This window comes from Lepidochelys olivacea (genome assembly GCF_965140295.1).
Source record: "Lepidochelys olivacea isolate rLepOli2 genome assembly, chromosome: 7".
Lineage (NCBI taxonomy): Eukaryota > Metazoa > Chordata > Testudines > Cheloniidae > Lepidochelys > Lepidochelys olivacea.
Genome location: NC_140417.1, coordinates 67,016,881 through 67,032,426, shown reverse-complemented (window position 1 = coordinate 67,032,426; position 15,546 = coordinate 67,016,881). Strand labels below are relative to the sequence as shown.

General features: G+C 42.6%; 1 protein-coding gene across 12 annotated transcripts in view; it reads right to left on the bottom strand.

The window, feature by feature from the left end:
* The window catches only part of ZMIZ1 (zinc finger MIZ-type containing 1), a 470,647-nt gene that overhangs the window by 174,275 nt on the left and 280,826 nt on the right, over positions 1-15,546 (bottom strand). For all 12 annotated transcript variants that reach the window (XM_084633918.1, XM_084633910.1, XM_084633912.1 and 9 more), the window contains one exon: positions 11,183-11,296. In XM_084633918.1, the coding sequence (XP_084490044.1) occupies positions 11,183-11,296 (114 nt within the window). The remainder of the gene's footprint in view (positions 1-11,182; positions 11,297-15,546) is intronic.

Genomic DNA, 15,546 nt, shown 5'->3' with positions numbered 1-15,546 from the left:
CAACAACCTTCACATGGTGCTCTTGTTATGTGTTACTGATTAACACAATGAATGTCATCAATTTCTTAGGAGTCCTTGTTTGGGACTTCATTGAAGAACCGCAGGACCAATTCTATGTATGTACCAACTCAATATGAGGGTCGGTCACATGCCAAATATGCAGTGTAGTTGTAGCCGTATTGGTCCCAGGATACTAGAGAGAAAAGGTGAGTAAGGTAATATCTTATTGGACCAAATTCTGTTGGTGAGAGAGACAAGTTTTTGAGCTGCACAAGCTCAAAAGCTTGTCTCTTTCACCAACCGAATTTGGTCCCATAAAAGATATTACCTCACCCACCTTCTCTCTCTAACATGCTAAATATGACTATCTTTCAAGAGTTCTCAAGGTGAATAACACTGATGTTCCTCAACAAGAAACTCATACTAACAGGCTACAAGCAAGCAGCAAGTTACAAAATTCATACCTATGAATTAACTTTGAACAACGCAAAGTATGGCCTCCCCATGTACATCAGGCATGGTCTTAAAGATGCCTCATTCTGGAGCAATCCAAGACCATGAGAATCTCTACTCCTGCACCAAGAATTGGACAAATGACTATAATGAACATCTACAAACCTACATACTTTGAATATTCAAAGGCCATGTTACCGTCTTCTCTCCACCCAGCCATGTAAGTTACTGACTTATAGCTAAGGCTGTGAGTCTGTCACGGAGGTCACAGATTCCATGACTTTCCGTAACCTCCGTGACTTCTGCAGCGGTGAGCAGCAGCAGTTTGGGTGTGTGGGATGGGTTCAGGACTAGGGAGTTGGTGGGTGTGCAGGAGCGCTCACCTTGGGGGCGGGGCTCCCTGGCTCCTACTGTCATGGTCCTGCAGCTCCTAGGCGGCGGAGGGGCCAGGGGGCTCTGCACACTGCCTGCCCCTTCAGGCCCGGCCCCCACAGGCCCCACTAGCTGCGGTTCCTGGCCAATGCGCAGCCGGTTCTTGTGGCAGGAGCAGCGCGCAGAGACTCCTAGCCCTTCCGCTGCCTAGGAGCTGGGTAGTGAGCCCCTGCCAGCCCTCCTCCCCCATCACCAGCAGGGTCCCGGGCCACCTTCCCCAGCACCTGCGGCACCCCTGCCCCACACCTTCCTGAGCACCCGCAGCCCCCCACCCTATACCTTCCTGAGCACCCGCAGCCCCCCGCCCAAGTTTTAGTCACAGGTACTTTTAGTAAAAGTCATGGACAGGTCCTCGGCCATGAATTTTGTTTACTATCTGTGACCTGTCCATGACTTTTACTAAAAATAACCCTGACTAAAATGTAGCCTTACTTATAGATATCACTCACAACAGGGCTATGATGCACCTGGTGAGTAACTCACACATTGACCTTGTTCACAGCTGTCCATCTTCTTTTCGACCCTAAATGACCAGGGAATTTTTGTTCAACCAGAGGTACCACAGTACACAACCCTGAACTCTGCTTTCTGATGAAAGACAATAATTATGTTATCCTGCAAGCTTCACAAACAGTGGTTGGTAACTTACCTTGCAGCCAGTATTGCTCCACTATTCTGCATGTCAGCTGTGGAGTTCTACTGACTGAATTCAATCCAAAAACTTCATTGAAATTTTCGCAAAGCAAACTGGGTTACACATACTGCGTAAGTTGAAGACTGGTGAATTGTATCTAGTTGAATACAGAAAACTATGGCCACTTAGTTCACTATCTTATCAAAGCAACTGTGAAGCTCATTTCCCATGGCTATCATAGGTCTACACTCCTTGCTTGGCAGATGGAGACAGAAGCCTCTTCAAAGAGTATGAAAAGAGTGGAGATCCAGACACAACAAAAGCACTAAGAGACTTTGAAATATGCCAACTTAAGATATGGAATGAGACAGTGGAGGGTCTTGACTTCATGCATTCCCGTTGTAACCCTGGCACTCCTCCATAAGCTTAAAGTCGCTGACCCAGCAAACACCGACAATCAAAAGTGACGGTCAGTGCCACTGCCTCACACTTTCTCTGTAGCTCAAAGATAATACCTGATAAGCTGACTAGAAAGAAGATTCAAAAAGAGCTCTTCCTAAAAGTCTGGCAAAGTCCTGCCTCTATGATCACCATATACTAGAGAAGAAATAAACAAGACCCTCATGGCCACTAAAAGCAGAAAAGCTTCTGGCAAACATGGCATTTATCCTGAATTTCTTAAGAATTTGGAGCCAAAGAGATGAGCATGGTTGGTCAGTCCTATTCGCTGCTGCAATTTGATGGAGGAAGACACCCAAAGAGGTGATAGTCATGAGGTAATCATCATTGCCCTCCTCAAACATGGGAATCCACCAAATCATGCCACCAGCTATCGCCCAGTATCAGGCCTTTCCACAACTTGAAAGAGAGGGTCTCACTGGCTCATCTCACCCCTATCTTTGATATCATCCTGCCAAAGGAGTAGGCCGGTTTCAGAGCAGAAGGGAAATTTCTGCAACCCAGCTCTCACCATTACTAGTCATATGCTGGCTTCCAGCTGAATCTTAAAAGCAAACCAGAACGGACAGATTTATCTGCCACCTACAACAGTATGGAGATATGACCTGTTGATCAAGGGTCATCCAATACTATAGCAGTGTACAACTCCTGGCCACGGTGTTGAACAACCATACATACCACATCCTTCTGAATGGGCCAATCAGTAAAGCACACATCCCTATCAATGGTCTACCTTAAGGATCCATGCTGGCTCCTTTACTATTCAACATCTACACTAGTGACTTACCCAACACAATTTCACACAACTTCACTTATGTCGATGACATTGCTTTTGTGGTATAAGGCAAAGACCTCACCAGCATTGGTGACATCCTTTCAGCACCTCAAGATAATGGTGAAATACTTTTAATACCGGAAGCTCTTCCCCAATGCCTCCAAAATTTTGGTAATAGCCTTTCACCTAAACAACAAAGCTGCTAAGGAACCACTCAGTCTCACCTTTTACAGACAGCAAGACTGAAATGAGCCCTATCTGAAGTACCTGTGTGTAACCTTGGCCAGAAGCTTGGACTTTTAAACCTTATTTGGAAAAGGCATGCAAAAAAGTAAAAGCAAGAACTTGTTCATCCAAACACTTGCAAACACGAAATAGGGTGATGATGAACACACACACACACACCCTGAACAGCGACTCTAGCACTGGTATACTTGATCACTGAATATTGTGTACCAGCTCACATATATTAAATCTCTGGAAGTGTAGTTTAATGCCGCAAGGAGAATCATAACTGGAACATTAAAATCAACCCTCCTTCAATGGCTGCCCACTTTGGCACATTTAGCCCCATCCAAAATCTGGACATGCGCAAACACACACAACTGGTGCATACGATCAAACCATGGCCAACTAGAACTTACCAATTCATGAGGATCTCCAGAACCTTCCAAAGACATGCCTGAAATCTCACAAACCTATTTGAGATCGAGCTAAAACTCTTGAAGCAGCCTCATTCAATCCCGAGGCACACTGGAGAGAATTTTGGGATAATGCGAATGTCTCGAAAAACAAACACCTGATTGCCGACCCCACAAAAAAAACTTCCAGGCTTCAACTTGCCCCAGAAACAATAACTCTCATTGAACCATTTCAGAACATTGAACAGCGCATGCTGTCATCTCTTCCACTCTGGAAAATTGATGTCCACAGTCACATTGTGTGTTACCAGTCACAAACTATGGACCATACCATAAATCAGTGATGCTTCAATCGTGTGCCTGTGTTATCTCATGAAGCCACTTCCAAAGGTATTCAGCGGCCCACTAATCTGGACTTGGTCATTTGAGGTTGCCATTGTTTGGGAAGATAGTAAGTACAGCTTCATACATAGTATACTAATATGTATAATACTAATGAATATTCTTATGTTTATAGAGCATAAAGATGATTACTCACATAATGTAACTTTAGTTTTATAAAGCAGATTTAATTCCAAATTGCTTTACAAATTTCACACCAGCTATATTTAGAAAATATTTCTCCTAGCAATGAAATGCAGCCACTCTGGGTTACAAACTGGCAGCTATTTTATTCAGTTTTTTACAACTGTATACAATAGTTAGTGACAGACAGAGAAGAATACTACATCCAACCGAAACTTCAGGAATATTAACAGGACAAATACAATTTCATTTATAGACAGAATTCAGGCTTCAGAATACAGATTCTCAAATCTGATTTGCAAAGTAACCCTTGTGGAAAAGTTCACACAGCACCTCGTTTTCCTTTGCAAATTAGAAGACACACACAGGTTCTCGCTAGAAGAACACAAATATGTGTTTGCATTTTATGTATGTTTCTACTTATTTCCTCCAAACTGTTTTCTGTAATCTCTCTTTGGAGTCTGTGGCTTGCAAGAAAAAAAAAATGTAGGCAAGATTTCCCTCCACCTCCTTGCACGTTCTCTATCTGTTTAAATGGATTTCTGTTTAAAATTACATTAAGTTCTCATTTCAGGAGTTTTCATGGGTCAGATATAAAAATCAGTTCTAGGATTACTGTGAGATTGACATCATTCTGCATGGTGGTAGTGGTCATCGGCTAAGGTTATATCCCCCTAAAGGAAGTGTCCCTTAAAGGGTCTTATTTAACAAGGAAAGGGTATTTAAAAAGCTAAATCTAGCTCACTATAGGTCGAAAAAAACCTGTCCATTTTCTTTTCTGGCAAAGTTTCAGTAGCTCTCTGACAAACTCGGATCTTACTCTTAAAATGAGAAAGCCACACCTGTTATCTCCAGTATATTCTCACTGGCTCCTATAGGAGCAATTTCAACCTGAATAATGCCAAGTGCAGATGCACAAAGGCAAATCTATTCATTAGCCTAAAATGTGGTCACTGGGAGAAAAGAGATACTGTGAAAATTATGTTTTGATGTTCCACGCATGCTATGTATCAGATTCACACAGTTTACCAGTCAAAACAAGATTTCCATAACTGCTGGCACTTCAAACTCAATCTAGGATCTGAAAATCATGGGGTGATGGCTTTCTGTTTCTTACATCAACAACAGTGATTTTGCAATCAAAGCAGGCAACTTTGCAGATGACGCACAGAATGATATGCAGCATGTTCTTTTGCAGCTATATTGATTCAGTGGGACTGGCAGAAGGAGAAAATAATTGCTTTTGTGATTAAGCTAAGAAGAGCTAGCTGAGACCGTACACAGGAAACTGGGGTGTAGCCCCGAACCTACCATTTTCCAAGAACCACTGTTTGGATCCAAACCACAGTTTGAGGGATTTGAAGTAATTTATCTTTTGTAAGGGTAGAGCTCTTATTTGTTATTTCAGCAAAAATATTGGTTTTAAAGTGAACTACCCAGGGAAGAAAACGGCTGTTCATGCAGATCTGCCAAGCACATTGGACGGGCTTTTCATAACAGCACACAGGTCTGTGTTGAAGACCTGTTCTTGCATCTCACATTTCTAAATTTTACAGTTTGTGAATGATGTTCTGCTCATTTTAGAGAGAGACAGTCCTTTGTTCGCATTCTCTGAATACTTTAGGATTGGGATGTTGCCGAGTGTTTCCTGAGTGCTATCCTATAGCACAAACTCTACATTAGAAAGTTGTTCTTTCATGTCATTTATGTGCTGGGAGGAGTAGTTGCATGTTGAACTTTTTTTTTTTTTTGCAGTGTGCAAAGAAAATCATGTCTGTGTGTTGTGTGAAAAACTTAAGAACAAAAAAATTTCTTTATGCATGGAAAAGGAGGAGCCAATACTGCAAACCTTTCTAATGTTTTGTAGAAATTCCTGGGTCATTTATCAGTGCGCGAGCTGCTTTGGAATCCCGTGCAATGCAAATGTTCTAATGATGCCAGAGGCTAAGTGCTTTTTAATTTATATCCCAAAAGTAATGAAGTTCCAAAGTAATTTGTTTTCAAAGGTCATTTTAGGGATTGAAGAAATAAAGAACTAATAATCCTGCTGCAATGGAATGAACAGACTTTGACACTTTTGGCGGGGAGGGGAATCATACTATAATCCCCCCACAAGGTAAAATGATTGATAAACATTTCCAAAGATAAGCAGCTTTGGCTCTAAATATCAGAATATGCAGTTGCTAAATTAATATTAATTTTGCTTATGACTAAGGCCCTACTTGAATTGCGGGATGACTGTCAAATAATTGCGGCTGGGTTGCGGACAAGACATGGAAAATCATGGAAAGTAATAATGGACCTTTATTAATTGCGGTAATTTGGAAAAGCCAGAGAAGTCCTATTTGGTTAAGAAAAATTTGCTGGAACAATATAAACACTTAAGTATTATGCTATGCCAGCTAATTTTTTTGACATTTTGCTGCAACTATATTACAGTCAGTGCATGGGGCTCAGAGCCCGAGCCCCAGCCACCCAGGGCTGACAGCACAAGCCCCACCCACTATCAGCTCGGATAAATGGCTTCTACTGTATTAATGACGAAAGAAGCGTGTGTTGTAAACCTAAAAAGATATGCAACATTGTGGACTATGCAAAGTGAGCTAATTAAAATAAAATTGCGGTGGAAACCTAATAGTACGGGATCCACAATTTCCACAATATCATAAATTAAGTAGGGCCTTACTTATGATTGTTTTGTTACTGAAAATAAGGTACATATTCTCACTGTGGTCACAGTGGAATTTGATGCCCTATCAGCTGCATCGACTGCAACTTGTAAAGAGGTTGTGGCCACTAGTTTGCCCTCATCAATAAGGGCTTGAAACTGAGCCCTGTCCTTCTGAAGCAATGTGTTCCTGACATCCAGGAACTTAAAAGAGTAATTCAAGAAATCGTATTTGGCATGAAGGGCCTGAGAGTCTGAGATTTGATACTGCAGGGATGGTATATGTAAACACCTTCCACCCCTTAAGGTCAAGATGCCTGGCCTCCCCATCTGCAGGGGCGGCCCTTCGGTGCTGTTGCCAGGATCATTCAGTGGCTGCCTGGACCAGTAAGGAGTTCAGGGAAAGGTGGGTGAACAAGAACTCTGCTTCCTTAGCTTCAACTAAGTATTGCTTCTCTGTCTTCTTGGGGATGGGGGCACAATCCTTAGCCAGGATCCAAACGCAGAGCCCAAAGCACTAGGTTTTGGCCCCTCATACTGTTGTCTGGAAACGCCGTGTTGGTTTCTCCCCTACTTGTGATTTTTACAATGTAAATGGATCTTCCCGCACTCCTTGATGCCAACGTATAGTCCAACGTTTTTGGCTAGACCTGGCTTGAGATGTCAGCCTCTTTTCTTTGTCTGGAAAAACTGTTTATCAACTTCCCCTGACATGTCTGATTTAAACACATTCCAGTCACATATGACCAGCACATCTGTATAATTCTTTGTAGGTTAACCATACATTCATCATGCAACCAGGGCCGTCCCTAAGGGGTTGCGGGCCCAGGGCAGAAGTGATGGATTCGTCTCTTCCGGGACTGGTCGTGCCAGCCAATCGCACTGGCCCGTGTGGCCCCACAAAGCGCAGGGCCTGGAACAGTCTTCCGGATTCACCCTACCCAAGGGAAGGCTCTGTATGCAACAATATATACCAGTGAGTTATAGTTTTCCAGTGCTCTATTGTGTGCCATCTTTTGGATTAATATCATGATGACAACAGTGTGAGAGACGCACAGAGCTGGCCAGGCCAGGCCATGACTCACTGCTACATAGCCGGGGGCTCATGCCATCTGGCCCCGCAGTGCTCTTAGAGTCACAGCAACACAGCCCCTGCTGGTTCTCATATAGCTTCATTTACTGAAAGTGCAGCCTGACTGGAGCCCCTAGGCTGCAGGATATCCAGGAGTTTATGCTGAGGGTCCTGGATTTCCTCTAAAGAGATTTGGAGCTCTTCTGCCACTCTCTGTAGGAGCTTTTGAAACTGTCAATGATTATCCAGGGGAAAAGAAGACGCTGGCGCAACCACCTCATCTAGCAACAATGATGGAACCCGTTTCAGAACCAGTATTACCAGTGGATCCAGCTCATCTTCCCCTTCTTCCATGGGCTCAGGGGATTCAGACTGTCCCCTTGGAGCAGAAGGGTAGTAAGATTTCCTGTAGGAACAGATGGATTCTAGGTAATGTGTGTAAAGATGCCATGGGCACCAATAAGGCCGGTATGAGGAGTCGAAGGTAAGTTGTGATGGGACCACCTGTCCAGATTAGTAAGTTCCTGTCTCTGTGGTTGAGGGTGGTTCCAGGAAAGTCTTGATCCCGTCTGGGCTGAATTCACTGAGTGGAGGAGAAGTTGGTTCCACTGGTACATCTGTCTCTCCCAAAGATGTAAAGGTCAGATCCTGGTTCCTCAGTGGTGCTGACAGATCCATGGAGAGGAAACTGCTGCTAGTGCACAGCACAAGGGTCAGACTTCTCCCAGAGTCCTGCACTTCCACAGGCATTTGTATCTCCCTGGTGTGGACTGCTCCCAATAACAAGGGAGATTGTGGGACCCGGAGGACAAAGGTATCATCTGGAAAGGTTGTGTCTTGTCACTTCACATACCACTAGAGTAGGTATAGACAGAGGCCCCTTGCAGGAACGTGATGGTACCACCAGTGAATGAGTCACCAACATCACAGTTTTCAGTGGTACCGATGGTTCCCAGTCCTTCAGGTCCCAGTGTTTTATTTAGGTGGTACAGCAACTGGTGTCGAGGTAGATGCAGAGACCATTACCGAAGGAGACTTGCTCCCTGGAATCTTTTGAACACAATCATGCGGCTTAGGAGTGCCTAAGTCCTTATGGCTTGGGTGTGAGAGCTCACCCCACTTAGATGGGGCTGTGGAGGAATCTCTCCTCCTACAGGAGGGAGTCTGTGAGAGTGCCCCTTCTTCTAATGAGATGGCCCAGCCAAAAGTTCCTTCCCTCTGCACTCCTATCCTTGCCAACTCTGGCCAATGCACAGGGGATCTCCCGGGCTTGGGTCGACTGGAACCTTGTTGCATGCTCCACTTTTGAAACCAAAGCTCTCATGTTTGCTGTGTTCTGGTGGGGGAAAGCAGCACATGCTGCACTTAGTGGCGATACGAGCTTCTCTGAGGCAGTAGAGGCAGAGCTGGTGGCCATCCAGGCCAAAAAGGAGCAGGGGCAGGAGATGAAGTTTTTGAAGCTCAGTAGCCAGGGCATAATCCCAGGATCAATCCCTTGCTGGGAAGCCAGGAGGGTTCCTGGGGTGGGAATTCTAACACACACTAATGTAGGGATTACCAAAACACTAACAACAACAAAACTAAGACCAATACAGAATTTGAATATTTACAGGACGAAGAGAAAGGAGAAGCTCCAGACACTGGAGGATTTTGACTTAGGCCAGGAGGGGGTAAAAAGGAACTGGAGAGGCGGAGGGTCCACCCCCTCTTTTATGTGACGAACACATGGAGAGCAGGGGCATAGGCACGGACCAATGGAACTACTTGCAAGAAATCTCTGGCACATGGAGTGCATGCATGCCCACAGTGAAATACACATATCCAACACTCGAAGAGGGAGGCCCTAATCCCAACTGAAGCCTTTGGGGGCTTCAGATATAATATTATATATGTGTGGCTTTGTTTACATTGTAAGTTTTTTGGGGCAGGGAGCATCTTTTTATTTTGTGCTTGTACAGCACCTAGCACAGTAGGGTCTTGGTCCATGGCTAGGGCTCTTAGGTGGCACGACAATACAAATAATAAAAAATACACAAATGAATAAATAACAATAAATCATTCCGATGGGGGAAAAATAGGCAACTGGTCATGAGTGGTATCTTGGGGTCTAAATGGGCGATTCTCTGTCACTTGCACAGAGTTGAATCAATCAAATGAAATAGAGCAGGGTGAGCTTGGCGTTCCTTTTCTTTCTTGCTCTCTTATTGAGCTGTCTTCAGCCATGAGGTCAGGTGGGCAAAGTTAACCCACAGACACAGGAGTCTACATGAGTTCATAATGCGCCAGTCTTTCATTTGTCTCCTTTTCACAAGCACCAAACTCAGACACAGTGTTTATCAATAGCCAGATACAACATAAATTTATAGGGACAGTATAACTATGGCCACATTACATCATGTGTGTATTTTGATAAGTCAGGGAATTTTCTGAAGACAACTTACAGTTTAAACATCATCAGAAGTCTATGGAGTCCAATAACATTTATAATTCTCTCAAAAAATATTTCCTGCTTGGAAGGATGATATGCAATTTCTTATAGATCACTAGATTCATTCCATACCTTGACAGAGTTCTGAGAGATGCTATACACTTCAACACATTAAGATGGAGCCATTCCTTAACGTTTGGAGTATTACAGCTGAATCTGGCTCTTAGTAACTGCTATATGTATGCTCTTTACAAACTGTATGAAACCAATTCGTGTATTTTTGCCTGGATAACAAGCATCTGTCAACACTTATGCTGAAGAATGGCATAAGCTATCTAGGTGATCTATTTGTTTGTCTTGCTATTTTGTAGGCTTTTGTTTTAATTTATCTTTATTATATAATGTTATGAAAATAGCGAGAAAGCTTTTGAGTACCCCCACCACATAGTGTTTACTTGATTTTGTGAATATTTCTGGGCTGGATTCTAAATCTGCCAGGCAAGCGGCACTGTTCAGAACAAAAATTGCTGCTGTTGTAGTCCCTGAAATGTACATTCTGCATTTGATCATTGCTCTTGGACCAATCACCGCTCATTTGACTCACACAGGCAGTCCCATTAAAGTCAAAAGCACTCTCACAAATAGTAAGGCAGGATTTGACCCACTTCAGCATATGAAACAGGCTAAGCCAAATGAAATGGATTTCTCTAGAGTGCTCATCAGCTGACGGACTAGCCCTGGTTACCTCAGAAGCGTGTCCTTCCACCCACTTCTTCAAAAATAAGCAATAGGGGAGATTTGTCTGAAATTTCGATGGCTCCCCTCATTAGTGGCTCAGTTAGTGTATATAGAGAGATGCAGTATAGCTATATAAGATTTCCCCCTCCAAATGATTAATTTCCTATTATCTTCTTATATTGCATGTTAAATAACATTAGTCACCCTGATTGCTATGAAATAAATAGATATTAGTATGTGGGGATTAAGGAGTCATGTGCTGTACAAAAGCAGTGACTAACTGCAGACTCAGTTACCAGTCTTTGACAGACAGCACTCAGAGAGGAAGAAATGCTATCACAGAAAGAGTTGACGTACCGTCAAACAGCCCATCAGACTCTGCTCAAAAGGTCTCTGGAAAGCTCTCGGGTCTCCACACCAGTCCAGGAGCTCTGTAGCTGCATTATGGAAGTTTGCAGGATTCTGTAAGTGCTGAAAAGGGGGGAAGATTAAACAACATGGTAAATAAATAATGTTAACTGCTAGATGCATTCTCTTCAGCACACTATTTCAAAGCCAAAAAACCCAGGAAATGGTAAGAGATCCAGTCACATGAGTGGATGAATAGAGTAGACCAACTTAATTCATTCTCTATTATCTGTATATTGCTCCTAATTTAATTTTATTGCGTAGAGGTAATGATGCAACTGAAAGTCCAGATCCAGTTCCCCAAAACTTGATGAATTGTGCCCAGAGATGTAATGAGTTGAACTAGGACACCAAGGCTCACCAACCCCAACGCTGGGCAGACTTGAATCTCATTCTGCATTTCAACTCTTTTCCTCAGGCCCAACGCCAACTGCTGGAAAGGTGGACACAGAGCCAGCAATGCTTTTAGAATAGCTAGATTTCAGTATCTACCCGCTTACTGAATTTGGCCCGAGTGCCTTACTATGGACATTGCTGATACTTATTAAGCAGTTTGACAACTGTAGCTAGCCTGTGGTTGCAACAAATATTGAGACATGTACAGCGCTGTAGCTCAGGATAACAGCACATGGAGGAAAACATTGACACCAAGGTATGGCTTTGACATTGCTACAACTGAAAATACAAAAGCGCGTAGAGTGTTGAGAAATATCCAGAGGAAATCTCACAACCCCTGCAGGGGCAGAATTTCATTAGCCGGCATGACTTGGAGAAAGAAACCCATTTAACTGCTGCTCTCTCACCCTCCCCTGCACTGGCCAAATTACAGTCCTGTTTTGGGAGACACCTAGTAGTATTATTTACTTGAACTGAATTCCACCCCATGCTAAACATTTGTAAAACTTTGAAGTACTTGAAAACCAAAATGCTCCAAATTTTTAGCGTGGGGGTAGAATTCATACTTCAAAGTACTTGAAAACCAAAATGCTCCAAATTTTTAGCGTGGGGTGGAACTCAATGTACAGCAAGACATTAGCCATTACATCCCCTGAGAAGAGAGCATTATTTGTCTGGATTTTGAAAACAACTGACATTTACATATATCCATATCCCTATCTGGATTTGTATAAGGTCACCATCAACATGATGCCTGTGTGCCTACTTACTGGTACAATGTTCACATCCAGGATGAGGATACATTATGGGCACAAGAGAGCCACATGGTACAAGTCTTTGCTTGTCGAGCCTTCATTTGTGAGGTCTTTGGGGAAAGGCCATTTTTTATTTGGTGTAAAGCACCTAGCACAGATCAGGCACGATAAGAATTTTTGTTATTGCTGTTAATAATAAACTAATAAATGCTATTATTAAAACAACAATAGAATTAAAAGAAGAATAAAATAAGAATTCCTTACTAATGGAGATAATCAGTTCCATAGCATATGAGGTGTATAAAGGGTTTCCACTAGCCTGTGGTGAAATGGCCTCGAGCTAACAAGCCAATGCTTTCTAGCTGTGGCTGTAAGGCTCATATCCTCTGCAGATTGGGCATAGAGAAGGCCCTGTAACATACACTCACCAGCAAATTACGTACTTTCTCTGATCAAAGGAAGCTCAACCCGACCTCTGAGACTCATAGTCATCTGAATCCCAGATAAGCCCCTATTTATGATTGCCATCTTCCTATACTTTCCCCTTTTTATGTATTCATTTATCTAAGAGCTGGAGGACATATTCTATGTCCAGGAGAACAGCACCTGGTTATACCAAAGTTCTGTATATTATATCTGTCCTTCATACCTTGCAATGGAAAATGCAAAACAAAAACCCCCCAAACCAAACCTCATTATTGAAGGACTACACACTATATGCACCAGGAAATTGTCAGCAATTCCTAGAATTGCCATTTTAAGGAGATCGGACTGGCCCATACAGTTCATCAAAAGGGTGACCCATTAGCGTCCTCTCTGGCATATCCAAATATCCAACATTGAGAGTTAACCAAATTTTTTCAAGCCCTTTGGCTTTTTGCTTCACAGATTTTGCATAAAAAGGACTTCTGTCAATGTAAAACTTGAACTCTCCAGCTCAACAGAGCCAGCAGTTTTGACAAAAACGAGGTGGTCAGTGATGACCCAAAACTACTTTACTCAGTTTATACAGGTTCCAATAAGACTTCACAGGAATTAAAAAAATACTGATATTAACTCTAAAGATTCACTTATTTCCTTTCCCATGTGTATCATCATAATCTCTTGTAAGTATCTTCCTAAACAGGCTACATACACAGTGATGCCAGCTCTCGCAACAGGTGTGATGTTCCACTTAAAGACCAAACTTCAAAAGACAAGAACTCACATGGGAAACTCAGCTTGATTTTTAAAAAGTAAGGTCCAAGCCTTTGTGGTTGCAGAGAAAAGTCTGAAAATGTGCACCCAGAAGACTCAAAACCCAGAAGGCAAATAAAAGGAAACCAATCATAAAAGGAATTATAAATAATAAAAGGAATTTACTAAATTCTCGTTATTTTTAAGCCAATCTGATGATTTTGGGGGGGTTGTTTGACTCATGATTTTTGAATATTTGAAGTTGGCACTGCTATAAACATATGTCCTACATACAAAATCTATTCACATTAAAGGCTATTCAGTTCTCTCCCCCTCTTATTCTCATGCCAGATAAACCAAATAAATTAGCTCCAAGACAGCGGAGTGAAAACAAGTATCCTCCCACACCAGGGTGTGACAAGCTCTTATGTCTGTGACCTTTTGGATCCTGTTACACTAATCCTTCTTCTATGGAGGATCTTTGTCAAAAGCCCTTACATTGACAAGAGATGACTGGTATGTGGGACAGCAAGTTTTAAAACAATGGAAGAATTAAAAAAAACAAACAGACATTATGCAACATGGTATCTTCCTACTAAACAACATGGAGCCAAATTTATACCAACTGCGTGACTTCCTCTGGATTGTATTTTCAAAGCAACATTTCCATGCCAGCTCAATGAGAGGAGTCAAAGCTCTTTGTATACTTATGAATATTAGCATATCCTGCTAAACAAAGAAAAGAGTGATCTTTTATGTCTGTTATAAAAACCAACTGGCCAAGTAGTTTAGGTTATTTGTCCTGACTGTAGCAAGCAGAAAGGTGAGAGATTGGGAGCCTTCAAAGCTGCAAATATCTGTTGCAAAAACTCTTAGTATCTACTGTCATTTCAATCCTCCATTCTCATTCAGCAGAAAAACACAAAAACCAGCTCAAAACCCCTTTAAAGCATCATACTCCAAGGACAACTTCTCCTGCGATAATGCGTCTGCAAAAATTGCAGAGAAAGAAAAATGTGAGCATAACTGGAGCACAAATCATACTGTGATAATCACATGCTGCAGGGCACCAAAAAGATTGCATGTTGCAACCTCAATAACACAAAACCAACATTAAATATAATAGAGAGGAAATGTGGTGTGGACGTGTTGTTGGGCATTGTAGATTTCGCCACCAAGACTAAGGCCTGGTCTACACTCGGGGGGGGGGGGGGGGGAGATGGGAGGGGCACGGAGCTAAGTCGGTCTAAATTATGCAACTTCAGCTACGAAAATAGCGTAGCTGAAGGCGACATACTTAGAGCTACATACAGCACTGTCTTCACTGCGGTAGGTCAACTGCTGATGCTCCCCCGTTGACTCCGCCTATGCTTCTCGCTCCGGTGGCGTACCGGAGTCGATGGGAGAGTGCTCAGCGATCAGTTTATCATGTCTTCACTAGACTCAATAAATCGACCCACACTGGATCGATCGCTCCAGAGGTAAGTGTAGACATACCCTAATATATATTTTTAATCATACATGGTTTTGTAAGTGATATTTCCATTGGACACATCCTGCACTGAGAGAAAAGAACTCACCAATCCTGAACACAAAGCACAGAAGAACATGGCTATTTTTTGTTTGCGGTTTGAGATCATTGGGCACAAAATGCATTTCAGTATCACTTCACCAGCTCCATCTACAGTGACCACACACTCAGAATATGGAAAAAAAATAATTATTTTTGTTTTACTGATCGTCAGGTAAGTCTTGTGGCTCAACTTTTGAGTGCTGAACTTGAGATATCTTAAAGGGGCCTGATTTGCAGAAGTGCTGAGCACCTTCCCTCTGAAAAATCAGGCCTCCTTAAGAAGTCAAGTTGGACACCCAAAAATGGAGGCACTCAATCATTTACCATTTTTGGAGATTTAGGCCACCATTAAAGAGACCTTAAACATGGGTTCAGTTTTCACTTCACTGTATCACACCCTAACACCTATTTAA